This window comes from Salvelinus sp. IW2-2015, linkage group LG4q.1:29, assembly GCF_002910315.2.
Source record: "Salvelinus sp. IW2-2015 linkage group LG4q.1:29, ASM291031v2, whole genome shotgun sequence".
Lineage (NCBI taxonomy): Eukaryota > Metazoa > Chordata > Actinopteri > Salmoniformes > Salmonidae > Salvelinus > Salvelinus sp. IW2-2015.
This window is the reverse complement of record NC_036842.1, coordinates 4,782,463-4,805,256: the sequence shown is the minus strand read 5'-3', so window position 1 is coordinate 4,805,256 and position 22,794 is coordinate 4,782,463. Positions and strand designations below refer to the sequence as shown.

The following is a 22,794-nucleotide window of genomic DNA, read 5'->3' as shown; positions in this document are numbered from 1 at the left end:
TTTGTTTGACACTTTTTTGGTTACAACATGATTCCATATGTGTTATTTCATAGTTTTGATGTCTTCATTATTATTCTACAATGTAGAAAATAGTAAAAATAAAGAAAAACYCTTGAATGAGTAGGTGTGTTCMAACTTTTGACTGGTACTGTAGTTCTGATGAATATRTTGAAATTAGATTTATGTAACAACCTGTTAGTCCGGTTAAATCAATATACACTGAACAAAATTATTTTACTGAGTTATAGTTCATTAAAGTAAATCAGTCAATTGAAATAGATTCATTRAACTCTAATCTATGGATTTCACATGACTGGGATTACAGATATGCATCTGTTGGTCACAGATAACTTWAAAAAAAATAGTGGMGTGAATCAGAAAACCAGTCAGTTTCTGGTGTGACCACCACTTGCCTCATGCAGCGTGACACATCTCCTTCACATAGAGTTGATCAGGCTGTTGATCGTGGCCTGTGGAATGTTGTCCCACTCCTCTTCAATGGCTGTGCGAAGTCGATGGATATTTGCGGGAACTGGAACACGCTGTCGAACACTTCGATCCAGAGTATCCCAAACATGCTCAATGGGTGACATGTCTGGTGAGTATGCAGGCCATGGAAGAACTGGGAAATGTTCAGCTTCCAGGAATTGTGTACGGATCCTTGCGACATGGGGCCGTGCATTATTATGCTGAAACATGAGGTGATGGCGGCGGATGAGTGGCATGAAAATGGGCCTYAGGATCTTGTCACGTTTCCGTGCGTTCAAACTGCCATCGATAAAATGCAATTGGATTCATTGTCTGTAGCTTGTGCCTTCCCATAACCCCACCATAGGGCAAAAATTACTTTGAAACCAAAAATCTACATGCAGCAAAAAAAAGAATTCATCAATTAGCAGAAAATATGGTCAGCGGACTGGCGGTAGTCCCCGGCTGCAGTCTTTKGCCCGACGGACACTTTTCCCATTGGCCTTTTATATCTGACAGGGACCGAGAAAARGTATCCTCTGGAAATGTGAAAAGGATGTTAAAATGAGCTGAAAACACATACAAGTCCCCTCTCTGACTTCCCTTCCCTGTGATCACGTTTCAAAGTGCACACAATGGCCCGTRTTCAGAGCAGGTTGGCATTTCTTGTCATGAATCTTACACTGGAGGCAGCTCTGTAGAGTGGTCCCCAGCTGGCACAGCCACAAAGTCATAAAACCCTAACTTTAACCACACTGCTAACCCTATTGCCAAATCCTAACCTTAAATTTAGACCAACATTTTTAATACATTTTTTGAATATAGCCAATTTGGATTTTGCAGCTGTACCATCTCACGGGAATCGCTCAGTTCTTTCTCCAGGGCAAGATTCATGACAATAAACCTTCGTATTCAGAAAGCGTCCCAGTGTACCAGCACTAATCTAGGATCAGGACATCAGGTCCCCGCTGTCCATATAATTATGATCGAAAAAGCAAAGMTGATCCTGAGACACTTTGTGAATACGGGCTAATATGTCCCATAAGAGTGAGTATGCGTGCATGCCTCACTGATCCCATATACAATCAGCCTCYCTAAATGAAGAGATGAAAGATTGAAGGAATGCTGCTGCTTCTCTTTCATTAGGGCCATTAGTTGAGCAAACGTCTAGTACAACATGGACAGTTAGTTGGGTCACGTTGACCCAAAGTTTTGCAACAAGGATGTCCGTGTTGTACTGTAGTAGGGGCCACAGCGATATCTATTTGTTTATTTAAAGCTGGGAACTTAGGTTTTAGGCATAAATGTACTATAATTAAGCAATTAGGCATGACGCAACGAAGCCTTTAGCCGTGGTATATTGGCCATATATCACAAACCCCTGAGGGTACCTTATTGTTATTTGAACTGGTTACCAACGTTAAATAGAGCAGAAAAAAAAATAATGTTTTCATAGCCATGGTATACGGCAGGGGTGGCAAACTCATCCACGGAAGGCCTAGTGTCTGCAGGTTTTTGGTTTTTTCAACTTTCAATAAAGCCCAGACAACCAAGGTGTGGGGAGTTCCTAACTAATTAGTTGATGTTAATTCGATCAATCAAGTACAAGGAGGAGCGAAAACCCGCAGACACCGGCCCCGCCGGTGAATGAGTTTGACGAGCGGTAACGGTCTTGATATACCACAGCTGTCAGCCAATCAGCATTCAGGGCTCGAACCACCCAGTTTAAAATCTTGTTTATAAGGTGAGCTAACACAGAGCACAATTCCATAACACCCCATGGATCACTTTTTGTCATTTACATTTATTAATATGTTATTTTATCACCTATACGTGAAATATTTAATTGTCTATAGAAGTATAATACGTTTTCTACTCTGTGAACATTGTATGAAATGTTACATTACAGCATTATGATTGATATTTTACTCATGGTTGYGAAATGTGTCAGAAAAGTAAGTGATTCTGGGTGAGAGTCATTCTTTAGTCTTGTTTGCTGAGAAACTTTCCTGGGAAATGATGTGCTAATGTCCAGGTGTAATGGAAATGGAAGATTAGACTTTTTAAAGAAGATTAGTGTAACACTGTCTAGCCAGACCCTCGCTGGATAAAAGCGAGAACAGATTTAAAGTTTCTGTCTTGCAGACGGCTTTGTGAAGTTGTTCAGACATGGTCTAAGTTTTCAGATTAATCCCAAAAGTGTTCATCTGTCTGCATACTAATATTTGTCTGGGACAGACAGGGACAGAGACAGTCAGAGCAATTGGAAATGGACYTAACTACTTTTTAAATATASTTTCTCGCCCGAGACAGAATGCTTGTTGTTATAAGAATGATTGAAGAAAGTAAAAGTACCATTGTTTCATTTCAAGTAATTAGCATTTCTCAGCAGTGAGAGAATGTTTTCAAGCTCTGTTAAACTAGAAACAAAGAGAATGACTTTTAGTACATATGAGGAAAGAATTTCTCTATCCTGTCCTTCAAACTGTGGTTCTAGACAGCATATTTTGGGAAGGTTTATATTCTGTTCAGTAGCATTGATTTGATTATATATCTATGTACAGTATCATATAACTATAAAATATATTGATTAGATCCATCAATCCATGCAACATCAAGGCCAACGTATGTATGTCATTTCAACCATGAACAATTTACTTAGTCTGACACACATATCATATAAATCTCCATCGACTGGTCATCAACCAAGCGGTGTGAACTCCTACATGTATGAATGTCACCATTTAGACATGCAAGAACATATCACTGAATATAGAACATAGTGTTATATACAGTCAGGGCTTACCCCAAACAAACATCTCTCAATTGTCCTGGCATTCAGATCAAAGAATGTAAAAAGATAGAGACAACATATCCAAATAAGGACTTCCTGACAGAAAAGTACCCTGTGACGTCAACATGGTWTTCACTAGGCACGAAACGGAAGAACATATGACGAAATGGTAAGGTACTATCTGAACTCTATCCAATAAGAAACACTCATTTTAGTTTTCCGTCGCACAGCGGTTTGCAACATGTTGCTACTATGTGTCCTATGAATACGACCCATGTTTGTCAAGCTAAACAATGACATGGCACATGTAATAGGGACTTCCTGACTAAAAACGAACACCTGTGACGTCTTGTCTGGCACGAGATAAATAGTGGGCTCCGAAATTATTGACACCCTTGANCATGTAATAGGGACTTCCTGACTAAAAACGAACACCTGTGACGTCTTGTCTGGCACGAGATAAATAGTGGGCTCCGAAATTATTGACACCCTTGATAAAGATGAGCAAAAATAACTATAAAAAAATAATAATTCAAATACCGAACTATGTTTTTATTTAATTATATAATTATGATATTTTATACTAAATCAATTGCTCAGAGAAAGAGATTTTGTTCAACAAGTGATACCATACATTTTTTTAAAGGTTGGAGTAAAAATGATTGACACCCCTGTTTCAATTCCTCACCTTGCGAGGACAACTGCAATGAGCCTTTKTCTAAAATGTTTTATGAGCGAGAACACATTCGGAGGGACCTGAGATCATTCCATACAGAACCCTTCCAGATTATAGATATCCTTCGTCTGCGCTTATGGACTTGCCCTCTTCAATTCAAAACACARATTTTGATTGGGTTTCAAGTCCAGAGACTGAGATGGCCATTGCAAAAATGTTGATTTTGTGGCCAATTAACCATTTCTTTGTGGGTTTTAATGTGTGCTTGGGGTTATTGTCTTGCTGGAAGATCTACTTTTGACCAAGTTTCAGCCTCCTTTCAGAGACAACCAGGTTTTTGGCTAAAATGTCCTTGTACTGGGTAAAGTTCATGATGCCGTTGACCTTAACAAGGGTCCCAGGATCCTTGGAAGCAAAAAAAAAAGACCCTTGGAAGCAGAAAAGAACCCCATACCTAATGTCAAATATGGTGGTGGATATTTCATGTAACGGGGAAATTTTGCTTCCACTGGTCCTGGGGGCCTTGTTAAGGTCAACACTCAACAGCATCATGAACTTTGGATAGTACCCAGGACATTTTAGTCGAAAACCTGGTTGCATCTGCCAGGAGGCTGAAAATTGGCCTGAAGTGGATCTTCCAAAAAGACATTAACCCCAAGCACACAGCAATTGGCCACAAAATCTATATTTTGCAATGGCCATCTCTCCGGACTTGAAACCCGTGCAAAAGCGGTACTGGAGCGCCAAGTCTAGGTCCAAGAGGCTTCTAAACAGCTTCTATCCCCAAGCCATGACTCCTGAACATCTAATCAAATGGCTACCCAGACTATTTGCATTGCCCCCCCCTTAACTCTACCTACATGTACATACTACCTCAACTAACCGGTAGTATGTAAACACATTGACTCTGTACCGGCACCCCGCTGTATATATTGTTATATTTTACTGCTGCTCTTTAACTACTTGTTACTTTTATCTCTTATTCTTATCCGTATTTTTTAAAACTGCACTGTTGGTTAGGGGCTCGTAAGTAAGCATTTCACTGTTAGGTCTACACCTGTTGTATTCTGCGCATGTGACTAATACATTTGATTTGATTTGAAGACCTGTGGTTTGAATTGAAGAGAGTAGTCCATAAGAGCAGATGAAGGATATCAAGGATCTGGAAAGATTCTGTATGGAGGAATGGTCTAAGATCTCTCCTAATGTGTTCTCCAATCTAATAAAACATTTGAGAAAAAGGCTCCGTTCTGTTTTCCTCATAAGGTGAGGTATTGAAAGGTGTTGAAAACAGTGGTGTCAATTTATACCCCTACCTTTTTGAGAATTTTTATTTTAATTAACAAAATCACTTTCTCTAAACAATTGTATAAACTAACATAATTATATCATTAAATACAAATATAGCTCAGTATTTGATTTATTTATTTTATAACAGTTATTTTTGCTCATCTTTTTCAAGGGTGTCAATAATTTCGGAGCCCACTATTTATCTCGTGCCAGACAAGACGTCACAGGTGTTCGTTTTTAGTCAGGAAGTCCCTATTACATGTGCCATGTCATTGTTTGCTTGACAAACATGGGTCGTATTCATAGGACACATAGTAGCAGCATGTTGCAAACCGCTGTGCGACGGAAAACTAAATGAGTGTTTCTTATTGGATAGAGTTCAGATAGTACCTTACCATTTCGTCATATGTTCTTCCGTTTCGTGCCTAGTGAATACCATGTTGACGTCACAGGGTACTTTTCTGTCAGGAAGTCCTTATTTGGATATGTTGTCTCTATCTTTTTACATTCTTTGATCTGAATGCCAGGACAATTAAGATATGTTTGTTTGGGGTAAGCCCTGACTGTATACTGTACTACTGTAGACTCATCACTGTACACAACACACACACGCATGCATGTACACACACACACACACACACTTGGGGTAAGCCCTGACCGTAAACTGTACTGAATGAGTCACCATTAGAGAATAATATGAGCAGTTCCTCTTGCTTATGGCTCTAAGTGTAGCAGGCTGCCGGGAGAGGGTTTGTGGCCTCAGTGTAGCAGGCTGCAGGGAGAGGGTTTGTGGCTCAGTGTAGCAGGCTGCCGGGAGAGGGTTTGTGGCCTCAGTGTAGCAGGCTGCAGGGAGAGGGTTTGTGGCCTCAGTGTAGCGGCTGCAGGGAGAGGTTGTGGCTCAGTGTAGCAGGCTGCAGGAGAGGGTTTGTGGCCTCAGTGTAGCAGGCTGCAGGGAGAGGATTTGTGGCCTCAGTGTAGCAGGCTGCAGGGAGAGGGTTTGTGGCTCAGTGTAGCAGGCTGCAGGGAGAGGGTTTGTGGCCTCAGTGTAGCAGGCTGCCGGGAGAGGATTTGTGGGCCTCAGTGTGCCCACGCAGGCTGCAGGGAGAGGGTTTGTGGCCTCAGTGTAGCAGGCTGCAGGGAGAGGGTTTGTGGCCTCAGTGTAGCAGGCTGCAGGGAGAGGGTTTCCTTGTTTCTACTCACAAGAGGCTCAGTCTAGTCCAGGGGAAGAAATAAATGCAACAGAATAATAAAACAAATCATGCTTTTTCAAATGTCAAACAAAATCTAATCGAGAGAATAATATTAAAAACATCCTATCAATGACTCCAGAATAACAATTCATATTTAAGTTGCATAAGTATTAGATAGTTCTTGACAGGGCCATATCTCTTTATATGGCTCTGATTCTTGATACTTAAGGTATCCTAGCAACCTGACAATGAAATAATTGATGGAGTGAACACAAATGTCCTTTTTCTTTTGCCTTTATTGTCCATGTTGCCAAGTGGAGTTATGCATAAATTATGTATATACACAGTAGACCTTCAGAATAGACTAAGCCAGTAAAGAAACTGCTAAATGTCAATTTCATCTTCCAGTATAAACACAGACATGTGCCTGCCCTTGCAGATTATAACAAAACCATCTGTAACAAATGTACAAATTGATCTTGATATAGATATAAATGAATTAGAAAATAGGCAACTTGAAGAGTTTGGCTATCAGGGTATAAACACTTGATCGATACGTTACTATAAATACAACATGTTTAAATATTGGTATACTTCGCTCTAAAAAGACTAAACATACACCAGKTATCCTAGATCTAGCACTCTTGAGCTACACCTTGTGGCACACGGCTGGTCTGGTAACCGCGGAAACCAGGTGGGTCATCTCAAAGGTTCAGGGGGGCGGAGCAACCAAACAGATGACGTCATCAGCAGGGAACAGCAGTCGCAGATGATTGACAGCGTCGAGGCACTAATTGACAACATTGGGCGGTGACACGCTCAGGTACAGGAGTGTTTTTCTGACATTCAATTGTCAGTAGCAACATCATCGCTGTACACGAAACACACACACACACCGTCCACTGTGAAGACTCTGTACTATTMATTGAAAATCTTCATCCTGATATAAATGTCATTGGCTGTGCCGTGCAAACGGCATCCAATCGCACACTACACCTTTTCTTAGAAACACAGAGGGGCAGGAGTTCCGCCCCTCAGTAACAAGACTATCAAATTACTCAAATACTTSGACATAATATCTAAAGTTAATTCTACGCCGTATGCATTTCGGTGAAAACAGTGGGAGAAAGCTTTTAATTCAAACTAAAATGAAGTCTCACCTCTATCTGTGTCCAGCAAATTGATGTTGTGGAGTTGAGGGGGAAAAAAAATCGAACCAACACTTGTTTGTGAAGACACTTATAAAAGGTTTGGCTTTTAAAACACATTAAGGCAGTGAAGTAGAAACATTTGTTAGAGAAAGTGTTGTGGGACAAATCACTATTGAGCATGATACACTGAGTGTMCAAAATATTACAAACACCTTCCTAATACTGAGTTGCATCCCTTTTGCCCTCAGAACAGCCTCAATTCGTCAGGGATGCTGGCACATGTTGACTCCAATGCTTCCCACAGTTGTATCAAGTTGTCTGGATGTCCTTTGGGTGGTGGATCATTCTTGATATAGATGGGAAACTGTTGAGTGTGGAAAAACCCTGCAGCATTGCAGTTCTTAACACACCTACTACCATACCCAGGTCAAAAGGCACTTCAATATTGTGTCTTGCCCATTCACCCTCTGACTGGCACACATACACAATCCATGTCTCAGTTGTCTCAAGGCTTAAAAATCATTATTTAACCMGTCTCYTCTCCTTCATCCACACTGATTGAAGTGGATTCATAAAGGGATCACAGCTTTCACCTGGATTCTCCTGGTCAGTCTGTGTCATGGAAAGAGCCGGTGTTCCTAATGTTTTGTGCACTCAGTGTATATTTGTACAGAAAACATATTTACGTTCTTAACTCTCCCCTTTAGTTCTTTTATTTGTCAAGCACGTTGAAATGCATTCTCTGTAAGAAATGTGCTACAGGAGATAAAGCGTATCCCAGTTACTCTAAACGTCACGCAAACGTGTTCACTTACCACAGACAGTCTAGTAGCAATGTGCAACTATCAGTCATTCAATGTACAAGAACAAYGGTGAGTGAATAACAAGAATTATAATAACACATTACAGATAGTGTCAAACTGGTGTTCTGGAAGTCTTAAATAGGGATATTTATTTTGAGTGGAGGCGATGCATTTCCCACATGAACTGGGTCCTTCTTTCGTGGAGTCCACTAGGTCTCTACAGCTTGAAAACCGTAGTAGACTTTTCCATTCTCTTACCATGAAAACCCTGGAGGTCCATGGATTCTCGGTGGCGGGGAATGACTCCATGCTCTATGACTCCTCTGGGATCAGGTGGATCCATTGTGGTTTCTCATCCCATTGGCTTTGTAGCTATGATGTAGCTCCTGTTCGGTCCGACTATAGACCGATGTGGGGTTTATAGTTCCTATGGTTTAACAGGGCCGTGTGGGGTTTGTAGTTCTTGTGGCTCAGCACGTCCTGTGAGATCTGTGGGATTTGTAGTCTCTGTAGCTCAGCACGACCTGTTGGTTTCGTAGTACCCAGTAGATGTACAGGACCTATGGGGATTGTAGTTCATGTACTCGGCAGGTCTTCTGGGATTTGGAGTTCCCTGTAGATGTGCAGGTCATGTGGAGTCTGTAGTTCCTGTGGGATTTGTAGTTCCTAGTAGATGTGCACATCCCGGCTCATATCCTGCCTGTGTCTTGGTCCTTGTCTTCCAGCAGCTCAATAAGCTGAGTGAAGCTCTGCTTCACGGCATCTATGTTGTCCACTGAGCTGCCCTCTAGAATCCAGCTCTTCCCTCGGGCCAGGGGCTCCAGTTCAAAATACTTCTTTATCTAACAGAGAAGCAGACATAGAAGGAGAGAGGACAGAGTTTTAACACCATCATTTCAAGTAACATATCAACAAGACAGAGAGAGAGAGAGAGACAGAGAAAGAGAGAGAGAAACCAACAGAGAGGAGAGAGAGCGACAGAGACACAGAGAGAGATTGAGAGCTCAGCGGTTTGGACACATTGAAAAACACATAACGGTGAATAAATATCTGTAACATTATCTCATTTGGTATTTCCTTCTTGATGCGCGGGTGTACGGCATAGTATAAGATAACTGATTTTGAATAAATAGTTTTAATTCCTATGTAATTACACCAATATCTGCCAAAAGCTTATACATTCCATCTAACAAGAGCCAAGTGGAGACCACAAACTAGGCCAAAGTTGTACAAAAAGAGTGTCTAAATAAATTAAGCAATACAACTCCGTCCAACCATGGAAGCAGGTCCCATGTTGAAAGTCTGCATAAGAGCAAAACAATAATAATCAATCCTGAATCAAATAGGAGAAAGGTTACCCTTGTGGTTTCTGCTAACTCCCGGTTGAGCTTAAATACACACCGTTTTGAAAACAAGAACAGTGTCCAGCTATGTCAAAATGTCAAAAAAGACAAAAACACAGCTACGATTCTCTCTACACTTTAAAAACTTCTGCAAACACTTGACTCACATTGATAGGTGGTCAAGCCATGACAGCAGACAGTTTCTGGGAAGGTTTACTACCTGGTACCAGGGATCCCAGGAATATATGGGAACCACACAGGACCACTTATATGAGCCAGTAAGCCTAAGGCCATAGTGGCCAGTCTCTGTGGTGGTTTACTACCAGAGGGGGGGGGGGGGGCAAGGCCAACAAGGCCATAACCTTATAAATAGAATGAGGGGCTTTTCCGTTCTACTCGTTATATTTCTATAGCCATAAGTAGGGCATCAGACTGTTTCAGTGACTGTTTACTACCAAGGCGATGTAAGGCCATGCTGGTCTCCTGGTCATCAGACAGCGTGGTGACGGAACGCTACTTGTTGCCCTCTCCGGGTAATAATGATCTGAGAGAGCAGAGTAGTGTCTGGAGAACCGTGACCCCACACAGGCCAAGAATAAATACCTGGCAAAGCCCCACCCGAGTGTCAGGTCAGTACTCGGAGGAGTCATTTTTCACATTTGGAATACAACTGGTCTGGATAGTGGATACTATAGCAGGGTCGTGGTAAGTAGGGCAAGAAAACGCTTAGAAAACGGAGCGAAACGAGGAGCTGCTAAATGCTGGTTTTCGTTTTTTTCCCCCCATGGCAAAACGTTTTTGCTACGTTGTGCCCTAAGGAACATGACTCAGCACTTGGATAAAAGGAATAGCAAATTAGGTCAAATAAATAAAACAATTTGAGTAAACAAGAGTCTTAACGGTTAACTTTTCCAACAGATTCTGTCCATCTGTGTTTAAAGAGGAGAGTCCAGTGTTTGGCTGTGTGTCTGTCAGTGCCAGTCAGTAGGGACAACTTCCTCTTCTCTGTGCAGACTGAGGAGGGGGGGGAGATATCATGTTCAAACCCATTCAGAGAATAGGACTAGGGAGGATATCATAGGATACCCTAGGACACCACACTGCACTGATGGCCAAACCGACAGGAACAAGAGAGACTAGAATCTGCACTGACAGGCTGTAAAAAGCTCTCCAGAAAGTGCTGGAGCTGCTCTTGCCCTTTTCCTTTCAGAGCAGAGAGAAAGAGAATAAATAAATAATCAAACAAAACATCCTTTGAGCCAAAGCTCCCATAGCATGCCAAGAATGCTGATTAAGATTTCCCTGTCTGGGACTTCATCGCTCGCTGCTATGAAATTACACAATCCTCCTCCTCCTCCTCCGAGAGAGCGAGAGAGAGAGCGAGAGAGAGAGAGAGAGAGAGAGAGAGAGAGAGAGAGAGAGAGAGAGAGAACAGGCTTAGAAGGCACCGCAGCTTTTGTCTATTGTTTTTATTTTTGTGTGTGTGTGTGTGTGTGTGTGTGTAACAGTGGGATGAATGTTGATGAATTTCAACATGGAGAAATCAACAGGTCTATGAAGGAGAGGTTGAGAGAGGTTAGGGGTTAGAGGTGTTCGAGGCTAGCCTGATACAGTACAACAATCCACTGTCTGGTGGAAAAGGCTGACACAGCAGAAACCTTCCCATTACAAGTCTCTCTTTGCTGGACATCTCAACGGGGTCATGATGGGCAAGCAGGTAGCCTCACTTGGCCCAACTTAGCCTACATGTAGGCTGAGCTAGCTAACGCAAGACTTTGCTAACAAGCCGGAGGAGAGATGTTGGTGGGACAAATCAGTAAGACCAGGAGGTTCTCTCTTTACAGACTGGGATTTACCTATCAGCTAGTCTTGTGCACCAGACAATTAGCCTGGGGACAAAGTTACCTGTCAGGTACATGAGTTTCTCTCTGCTCGATGTCTCAGCAGGGTCATGATGATGGGCAAGCTGGCAAGCATCGCTTAGCCTGACTTAGCTGTAGGCGGAGCTAGCTAACCCACAGCAAGTATWAGGTGCGAGGCTAATAAGATGAAGTAGATGTGGGAAGGTCATTCAGTGTGAACAGCAGATAAAGGGTTGAAGGCATAGAAATAGAGTGATTAGAACGGGCTTGGAACCTCTAACCCTGGCAATTTGACTGGGAAACTCATGGGTACAACTCGCAATGGCTGCCTCGAATTGTGATGCAATATTTTCCATGGTCATGTAGAATGTTCCAGCAACTGATGCTGGATTACCATGGTGCTGTAGAATGTTAATTAACATTTTGCTAACTGATGCGGCTCATGSAATGGAATGYACTTGTTGTAATGTCAGTTGAGTTGATTCAACAAATCACAGCACWGACTGATGTGTACACTTCCTGATTTTACTTCCTGCTTTGCTTCTATGGGTACAATCGCAATGTCCACCAGTCCACCCATTATGCCATAATTGACTTGAACGGGGACTCCTTTTCTATTCATTATATTTCTATTTGACTCTACGGACTGTGGTGGTGTGACCTATACGTCATACAGCCCCAGAAAAACCTGCTCAAAGCTGGGATCAATAGGATATTTTTCCAGGGCTGACGAGATCTAATCTGATCAAGATCGAGTCTGGTGAAAAACGGTGGGAGGATGGGAGCTGAAACCACAGTAAGATGGTGTTAGCCTGAGGAAGGGCCATGTGCTTTAAACATAATGATCAAAGTGGTAAGAGTTCATTTGAGGAAAGAAAAACTAAACTCTTCCAAAACATGATTGTTCCTCCCGTGGTGACAGTTCACAACTGCGCAAATCCAGACCTGCATCTGGAAGACAACTGGGTCATGTCCAGTAGACAACATGTTTTGAAACAGGAAGGTATTACCTAAAGCGGTTCCATAAGAAATACTTGTTTTGTTTTTCCTTGTGCCCTACTAAATATGACCCTGAAGTAGCTAGTAGAACCAGCCACTTCCTGTTCTGCTCAGAGAGTAGGTTAGATTGTATATGGGTATAGGTATGAAACAGGGTGCTGACTGACTTCCTGTATACCCATAATGCTTAGAGTGGAGGCTATAGCTCGGTTTAAGCCTTTCCTCCAATGCGCCGTGAGAGAGAGGTRAGGAATCAAGGACAGGAGAAATCAAGGATTTGACCTCTTAAACACTTTGACAGACCCTATTGGTACCATAGGGTGCTGCTGAGTGACTCCTGTATAACCCCCTGTGTAGAAACAGGGGCCTCCCCTCTAAAAAGGAGACCTGTTTCCCCAACAGGCCTCGCGGGGATGTGGAGGAACAGCGAAACACCCCTGGTAGATTTACAGTAACTCAATTTTACAGGGGGGGCTACGACTACGAGCCGCCTGAACGGGCTGACAGCAAACATCTGGTCCTGAGGCTGGAGCTGGACTGGGGAGCTGGGCTGGGGAGCTGGGCTGGGGAGCTGGRCTGGGGAGCTGGACTGGGGAGCTGGGCTGGGGAGCTGGGCTGGGGAGCTGGGCTGGGGAGCTGGGCTGGGGAGCTGGACTGGGGAGCTGGGCTGGGGAGCTGGCAACATGCCATGTCATCAGCAGTATCCGTGGCAAGGAGAGGGCCCCAGACTCCAGCCCTCACAGGTCTCCCTCCTTCCCTTCCTCCCTCACTGCCCTCTGTCCATCCATGTATTCATCCATAAATTGAGAAATCCACGCAAGGCTTCACAAAGAAAACAACCCATTGATTGACAGGTGACCCAATACTTTTAACGCCAAGATACTCTGAGATCAACCAATCAACCTGAAGGGGATTTACACACACTCACACACATAAGGTAAGACTGATGTCTTTTTAATGGCTTACATTCTGCATAACTTTCATAGTCATGGGAGACCTTTCCAGGACCGTTCTTATTAAGCGGAGGCTGATGACAGCCATTTGACTAAATATCTCACTGATTAGGGGGAATAGAACCAGGAAGATCGTGTAAATCCGTATTACTGAAAACATCTCAGAAAAAGAACTTCAGCCCACCAACAACACAGCTCCATCTGAAAAGGGAGATACAATTGTGATGGTCTGACGTACGTCTCGTATTTCAGACCAAGATCTGATCTTTGGGGTGGCTCCAGTTTTGTATAAAATCAGTGGAAAATCCGGACCGTTCCAAACCAAACCTCCTGTAAGCCCTGTAACCTCCACAAACAAGCCTTGGGATCATCCCTGCTATTTCCCCACAGCAGTGGAGGGAATAATATTTCATGGTGGAGCAGTAGAGGGACAAGCATTGGGGATTCCTCAGCGGTAAAACATTCTCCACGAGGTAGCTCAGTAACCAACGCTGAGCCAAGACCTGATTCACATTTTTTTTAAACGGCAGAGACGCCACGCACACTAATATTCAAACAAGGCCTGTGTGTATTCCATGAACTTGTTCTGTATGTACATATTACATATCACAGACATTTCGCACAACAGTTCACAGAGCACGGAGAACAAGGCCTGGATGAATTAACCTAGGTAGCCTACGCATGTAGGTACTATGTACTAGTACCCCTAGTACTATGTACTAGTACGCCTAGTACTATGTACTAGTACCTACACATGCATCGATAAAACGCTGCGTTCATACGCGAATTATGAGCCATGTCAAATCTAACAGCAAACTTCTGAGGAGCACTTAACTCTTTTCCTCTCGCATTCCTTGGGTCCCAGTCTCCCCTTTCAAAATGGCAGATTGAGGGTACGTCCTGAATGGCACCGCTATTCCCTATATGGTGCTGTACGCCATTCGGAATGCAGCCGGAGTCTAAAGTGAAATGTTATGTGTGAGTAGGGTTGAGAGGCTGTGATAGCCCGTGAGCAACAGTGGCCAACATAAGCCCACCTGACATAAAAGGCCCCATCTGGTGCCATCATTCATCTGTGTGATGAATCTCTCCTCACGTCACGACTAGTGACGCCACTCCATTATGCAAGGCTGGTGTGTGAGTTCTGGCTGCTGAGTGGAGTGGATGGCTGGGGTAGGTAGTCCATAACTCACACACGGTGTAGTAGACTGGGTCCGGCTGGTTGGGGCCCTCAGAGGCTTCAGCGCCAGATCAACTGAACCGCATCGGGGTGCAGCAGGAGCCTCCATCGGTCGGGGGCCACAGTCTAGGGTTGTGTACCAAACGGCATCCGATTCCCTATATAATGCAATGCTTTTGACCGGAGCCATTTGGAACACAACCTAGTCCAGTTAGACACACATCTTGGAGCAGAGGAGGCTCCTCCACTCTAACACATGCCACAGCCACAGTAACACACTCCCTCCAGGGTTGGCCATCAGACAGAGAGGCCCCTGGGAACACAGGAGCTATTGCAGACCTCAATTATAAACGCATGTAGTTCTATCCCTGTGATGTACTTGTCTATTAATGTTAACTATTATGACATGTTTCATGTGGACCCCAGGAAGAGTAGCTGCAGCTTTAGCAGTAGCTAATGGGGATCCTAATAAATTACTAAATCGATATAAGCACCACGCACGCACACATGTACACGTTCAATTCATCCATCGATTCACGCACACACACACACACGCATACACAACGGGGTGCACCCAGTAACACACACACACACTCACAAAACCAGACGTCCCACTCAGACATACAGACCTGGAAATCTAATTGGATAAAAATACCTATTGGTGAAAGTTGTCTACTCTACTGCCATGAGAAGAAGTCTAGCTAGCAGTCAATGTGATTAGTCTGCATGCTCTGGCCAGACACACACACGTGCACACACACACAAACTGCGTAGTGAGATAGATGTCAGCAGGCTGTCTGGGTCTGGGGCTGTCTGGCCGGTGAAGACAGGGTCGAGGGGAACAGAGGGGACAGAGGGCCCGTGTTGTTCCTGTTACTCGAGCATCGTGGGTAAAGAATGTGGAACGGTCGGTCTGCAATAGGTGAAGTTTACATTTAGCCCAATGCTGTTGGTTTGAGTGGCTGTACGCAATATGTAGGTACATTAAACCTGGTGGGAGGAAATATTATGCACGATGTTGGTTTGAATGCCTGTATAATTCTCGGGAGACGTATACATCAGCCATGTATCCACACATATGTATGACTGGCATCCTGTAATGACAGTGAAGGCCAATACGTAATGTGTGTGTATATGTCTGTAAATGCATGTCAGAGGCACACACACACACACACACACACACACACACGTCCAGCCTGTGTGACAGCAGCAGTCTAGACAGTACTAGCTGCTACAAGGTAGACGTAACACAGGTGGCGTTGGGGACAGCAACAAAAGGAGCCAGTGGGTTCAGCAGACCTGGCCAATGCCACCAGACAGTGTGTGCGTGCGTGCGTACATGGACCTGGCCAGTCATGACAACCCCTCTCTGTGTGACCGACTGGCACAGCGACCTTTCTCCAAGAATGGGAGCGCCACACAATGGTGTCTGGACTCCTCTCCCTTCTCTCGCTCTCCCTTAAAAACTCTCTTTTTGCCCCCTCTCTCCTTCTCCCCCCTCTCTCTCGCTCTCTTTCTGCCGCTCTCCCAATCTCAGGGCAGACAGAATGTAACACACCCCAGGACATGCCACTGTCACAGTCCCGCCTCTGTCTGTCTGTGAGGCACACAACATGGCCTTTGTCTGCCGCCTCTCAAATGCATCTTTCAATAAGTAGAAAAGAAAATCTACAGCCTCCCCCGCAAAGATATTTGTCTAAATGATCGAGCCTGAACGCAATGAAAAGCTCTCGTTCTTTTCTTTCTCCTCTCCTCTGTCTTTGCCCTCTCTCTTTTTACATCTAAAGCATGGCTACTATTCACTTTTGAGCAGTGCCTTTACACCTACGCTGATCGGGTTAACGCTGTATCTTTCCGAGTAAAATCACTCACCTGCAACAGTTTTACCGTATCAAAGGGAATACGAGTGTCTCGGTTCCGCTACACTTGCGGTACGAGCGACCTAGGGACAGAGAACACACCAGAAGGTCGCTAGAGAGATCGTTATCTGGACGAGGTCTTCCTCTACTAGCGGCCCCATATGTTGTGGGTTTCCTAGGCATCCGTCTCTATCAGTCAGTCCATAACTCTATTAGGTGCAGATGCTGGGTAGGGATGCTCTGTCTAGTCTCTCAAGCTGAGGTAATTCTATTATTATTCTAAATTACCAGCCAGCCAGATCAGGGACAGGAGGAAGGGAGATGGAGGAGGAGGGGTGAGACCCCAGCAGATTATTTTAAAGGAAAGGCATTGACCCCCATTACTGCACAGAGGGAGGGCAGCCTCCCCAGACGGGTGGGGGGGGGCAGTAAATTACCCCAGATAGTCAAGCCTGGGCTGGGTAGAGTTTCAGCTGCCACAGGGGTTAGTTATGGAGAGAGTGGAGGCTTAAGGGCACCGCACATCAATAATCAAAGAGCAAAAGCCTTGGTTTTATAATGAGGATAAGAGCACAAGAGGTTTACTCACCAACTGTGCATGTGTGCTCATGATGTGCATGGGGGGAATGTATACACACAGGCACACACACAGCAGTACRTTGAGGAGGCAGCTGAGGTGATTGTCATACGTTCTACCTAAAGCTATGAGTGAGAATGTTCTTTATAAAGGGACATGTTGCCTTGCCTTGTTGTCTTGGGCTTCAGACAGAGAAAGGGGTGTCACTGTCCCTGTGTGTGCTTCCTGCGGTATTACCATCCATGGCGGTTCTCCCCGACACTAGGAAGTGTCATAGGAGAAGGATGAGGGGGGTTCCTGACAGACAGAGGGAGGGAGGGAGGACGGGGGTTGTTGCTGTGGTTTGGTGTGTGTGGTTTGGTGTTCCTTCTGCTGATCAGACACTGGCCTTGGCACCCATATTAGGCATCGATGCCAACGTCGCCTGAGTGAATTCCCATCCCTCTGCAGAAAACAAACGGGCCCGTTGTGGTCGGAGCGGAGAGCGGAGGGCGTGCCGTCTGTCGGAGTTGCTGAACACAGGGACAAACAAGGACACAAACACAGATTCCAACAGACTCCACAGACTCTGGGTGGGTGGGTGGGTGGCCCCTCCCCCTCCCCCCCAGACCGGAGTTCAAGTACTATTCAAAATAATGTGTTCTACTTTTGCTGTGCTTGATTGAGATTGCCTGCTGTAATAGAAAAGTCCCAAAAGTGCCAAACCAGCCTACCGGGAACTCTAAGCAGGCTAAAGCAAACACACAAAGTATCTGAACAATTTCAAATAGTATTTGAACCCATGTCTGCCTCCCTCCACAGTGTTGTTGGCCCACTGGAATATAGAATCCAGAACATTCCACTTGAGTTTCAGGAGGGAACAAGAGCAGGTTGATTCCAGACCCAAATTATTTTCCTTCTGAGTCCAATACCTACCTACTACGCCTACCACCCGTGGTGTAGACTGGCACACAGTTTGTGGCGTATCATATTTGTTTCTTATCTGCCGTAATATCAAATGAAAATTCCAACAAACTATTTTTCATTAAAAGGCTTGAGTTTTGAGTCATGCAAGGATTCAACTGAGTTACTAATGTATGCCATTCCCTTAAAGCTTTTTCATGTGAATTTACGCAGTTTCAAAGTGCTCTATTTTAGTTGACTGTGATACTGTGAAACAGACTCAATAACACACAACTTTTCCCTATTAAGAATATTATAGATTTCTTTGTTGATCCTCCTAAAAGAAACGTGCTTTTGTTGTCCCCGACCCAAACGTTCACAAGAAAGTAGTTCTCCAAGTGGCTCTGTTGGCTTTCTAAGTCTCTTCGGCTGTGGTACCTTACCTGCTTCACCTGCAATACAGACGCAGGTGTGGCCATTGGGACAGTCCCTCTGCAAARCGAACCCTTCTTGGAATATACTGTACAATGAACTGTGAACGATTTACAGGACCTTCTCATTTGTGTCGGCCCTTTCCATACACACATGTTCGTGGTATTGCACATTGTAAACACAGCACGGATTTGCTGCGTTCAATTGTCTGTATGCCATTGAATTACACCTGCATCATCTGCTACAGCGCACATGCCTGACTGTGTGTGCAGAGGCTGCACGTGGAAGCGGCACTGAAAACAACATTTACACTGCAAACTAACACAGTCCACTACGCCGCGGTGTTAAAATGACCAGCCTTACTATAACAACAGAATGCTGAATTAACACGCAACTCTTCAAGTGGACAGGTATAACGCTTCATGTGCGTGAACAAGCAACTGTTACAAAACTTGATTGATCCTTTTGGTGAACAATAGCTCTACACAGCGCTTCCTCTGCAACCTGAAAGGTGCTGCTCCTACACGGTTCCATATTGCTTCGTTTCATCATAATTGGGTCCTGCTATTGCTTCTGTCTGGATCGGCCCCTCTCCTCCATGACTCAACTGAAGAGTGCGTCTGTCGGCAAATCGCTCTGCCCCCTGCGGAGGGATCTAACTCTGTAATAAAGAGCTTATGACACCCCCCAGCTATGCAGCATGTCGGGGATGGAGGGAACTGAAGGGAGCAGAGTGCGTGTTTGACTGTCTGTGGCTCAGGGACCAACGTAAGCCTGGAGGTCTGGCTCGGATGGAAAGGGACTAAAGGCTGCAGTGTGGGCGTGTGTGTGTGTGTGTGTGTGTGTGGCTGGGTGATTTGCGCGACTTCAGTCCCATGGTGAGGCTATCACCACATTCCACTTGCAGCGTCCGCCTCATATCCACATAACGGACAAGGCCATTTCACCTGTAGAGCCCCAGTTACCCAGACCATGCAGGTCGCAGCCACGCAGAGATAAGTGCTTCCTAGTGTCCACAACAAGCGTTCCAGCCAGGTGGGTCTTGCTTGGGTCTGCCCGTCTGTTCTGCTAAGGGCGCATCTCAGAAGTCCACAGTGGCTTACCCTCCTTGTCTCCTTTCCCTTAGCTTAAGCCTTCCCCGTCAGTCCTCGTAGACCTGGGCTCCATCTCAATAGTCTACAGCTTCTTCCTCTCCTTGTCTCTTTACCGTAATTTGCACTGATTGGAAAAGACTTGACAGGTCAAATGAAATTGTATTTGTCACATGCAACGGATGTAGACTTGACCGTGAAATGCTTTCTTAAGAGCCCTTTCCAAACAATGCGGAGTCAGAAAATTCTAACATGCACAAGAATGAGGCTATAGACAGGGAGTACCTGTACCAGACCAATGTGCAGGGGTACAAGGTATTTGAGGAAGATATGTACGTGAAGGCAGGGTAAAGTGACTAGGCAAAACAAACAGTAGCAGCAGCATATAATGACTATAAAAGTGTGTGTGTATGTGTTGTGTCATATGCGTTAGCACATGGAGTGTATGTAGATGTGTGTAGGTTTTGTGTGAGATATATATACACACACACACACACACACACACACAACCAACCAGTCAGCTAAGCATTTATGGGTTTTTCTCTATTTTTACTATTTTCTACATTGTGGAATTATCAACACGATGAAATAACACCTATGGAATCATGTAGTAACCAAAAAAGTATTAACCTGTCTAGGACTGGTTCCGCTAGCGGAACCCCTCACCAACGAAATTGCAGGGCGCCAAATACAAATCAACAGAAATCTCATAAATCAGATTTCTCAAACAAGTATTAGGCACCATTTTAAAGATACAATTCTCGTTAATCCAGCCACAGTGTCTGATTTCAAAAATGCTTTATAGCGAAAGCTCCACAAACGATTATGTTAGGTCACCACCAAGTCACAGAAAAACCCAGTCATTTTTCCCGCCAAAGAGAGGAGTCACAAAAAGCACAGAGATAAAATTAAATCACTAACCTTTGATGATCTTCATCAGATGACACAAATAGGACTTCATGCTACACAATACATATGTTTTGTTTGATAAAGTGCATATTTATATCCAAAAATCTCATTTTACATTGGTGTGTTATGTTCAGTAGTTCAAAAACATGCTATGATTCATGAGCCACATGAATTCACAGAAATACTCATTATAAATGTTGATGAAAATTCAAGTGTTATGCATGGAACTTTAGATACACTTCTCCTTAATGCAACCGCTGTGTCAGATTTAAAAACAACTTTACGGAAAAACCATAATCTGAGAACGGCGCTCAGAGCCCAAACCAGCCAAAAGAAATATCCGCCATGTTTCGCAGTCAACATTAGTCATAATAGCATTATAAATATTCACTTACCTTTGATGATCTTCATCAGAATGCACTCCCAGGAATCGCAGTTCCACAATAAATGTTTGTTTTGTTCGATAATGTCCATCATTTATGTCCATTTATGTCAAAATAGCTTCTTTTGTTAGGGCGTTTGGTAAACAAATCCAAAAGCGCATTCAGGTCCAGTCGGACGAAAAGTTCAAAAAGTTATATTACAGGTCTAAGAAACTTGTCAAACTAAGTATAGAATCAATCTTTAGGATGTTTTTATCTTAAATGTTCAATAATGTTCCAACTGGAGAATTCCATTGTCTGTAGAAAAGCAATGGAACGAGAGCTACCTCATGTGAACGCGCGTGACTGAGAACGAGGCTGCTGTCAGACCCCTTAGTCAAACAGCTCCCATCCGGCCCCCCTTCACATGAGAAGCCTGAAACCACGTTCTAAAGACGGTTGACATCTAGTGGAAGCCTTAGGAAGTGCAACATAACCCATATCCCACTGTGAATTCGATGGGGGCTGAGTTCAAAAACTACAAACCTCAGATTTCCCACTTCCTGTTTGGATTTTCTCAGGTTTTTGCCTGCCATATGAGTTCTGTTATACTCACAGACATCATTCAAACAGTTTTAGAAACTTCAGAGTGTTTTCTATCCAATACTAATAATAATATGCATATATTTGCATCTGGGACTGAGTAGGAGGCAGTTCACTCTGGGCATGCTATTCATCCAAAAGTGAAAATGCTGCCCCTTATCCCAAAGAAGTTAAACAAATCAAAAATATTTATATTTGAGATTCTTTAAAGTAGCCACCCTTTGCCTTGATGACAGCTTTGCACCCTCTTGGCATTCGCTSAACCAGYTTCATGAGGTAGTCACCTGGAATGCATTTCAATTAACAGGTGTGCCTTAATTTGTGGAATTTCTTTCCTTCTTAATGCGTTTGAGCCAATAAGTTGTGTTGTGACAAGATAGGGGTGGTATACAGAAGATGGTCTTTTACCAAATAGGGCTGAGTCCATATTATGGCAAGAACAGCTCAAATAAGCAAAGAGAAACGACAGCCCATCATTACTTTAAGACATGAAGGTCAGTCAACRAACTTTGAAAGTTTCTTCAAGTGCAGTCGCAAAAACAATCAATCGCTATGATGATACTGGCTCTCATGAGGACCGCCACTGTCACGTCTACTCCCGCTCCTCCGGTATACTAACCACCGATCCTGAGATCCATCATTACGCACACCTGGCATCAATCATTACGCACGCCTGCACATCATCATTAGGCACACCTGGACTCCATTACCTCACTTATTACCTCCCCTATATTCTTTCCCCAGTCAGTATTGTTCATGTGTTTATGCGTAGACGATACTGTTATGTTGTCTCGTTCCATGTTTGTTGTTTTACTAAACGTTTCACCTGCTTCAACTCACAGTGTCTTTGTTACAGCCACATGAAAGGAAGAGTTACTTCTGCTGCAGAGGATACGTTCATTAGATTTACCAGCCTSAAATAAATGCTACTAAGAGTTCAAGTAACAGACATTTCAACACGTTCAGAGGAGACTGCGTGTATATGGCCTTCATGGTCGAATTGCTGCAAAGAAACCACTACTAAAGGACACCAATAAGAAGACGTGACTTGCTTGGGCCAAGAAACATGAGCAATGGACATTAGATCAGTGGACATCTGTCCTTTGGTCTGATGAGTCCAAATGAGACTTTTGCTTCCAACCGCCGTGTCTTTGTGAGACGCAGAGTAGGTGAATGGAGGATCTCTGCATGTGTGGTTCCCACCGTGAAGCATGGAGGAGGTGGTGTGATGGTGCTTTGATGGTGACACTGTCTGTGATATATTTAGAATTCAAGGCACACTTAACCAGCATGACTACCACAGCATTCTGCAGCGATACGCCATCCAATCTGGTTTTCACTTAGGGCTATCATTTGTTTTCAACAGGACA

At 44.0% G+C, this 22,794-nt stretch overlaps 1 protein-coding gene across 2 annotated transcripts in view; it reads right to left on the bottom strand.

The window, feature by feature from the left end:
- Positions 1-6,696: 6,696 nt before the first annotated feature.
- Positions 6,697-22,794, bottom strand: part of arl15b (ADP-ribosylation factor-like 15b) — a 68,213-nt gene continuing 52,115 nt past the window's right edge. For both annotated transcript variants that reach the window (XM_023983437.2, XM_023983436.2), the window contains exon 5: positions 6,697-9,214. In XM_023983437.2, coding sequence (XP_023839205.1) covers positions 9,062-9,214 — 153 coding nt within the window. In that variant the 3' untranslated portion in view covers positions 6,697-9,061. The remainder of the gene's footprint in view (positions 9,215-22,794) is intronic.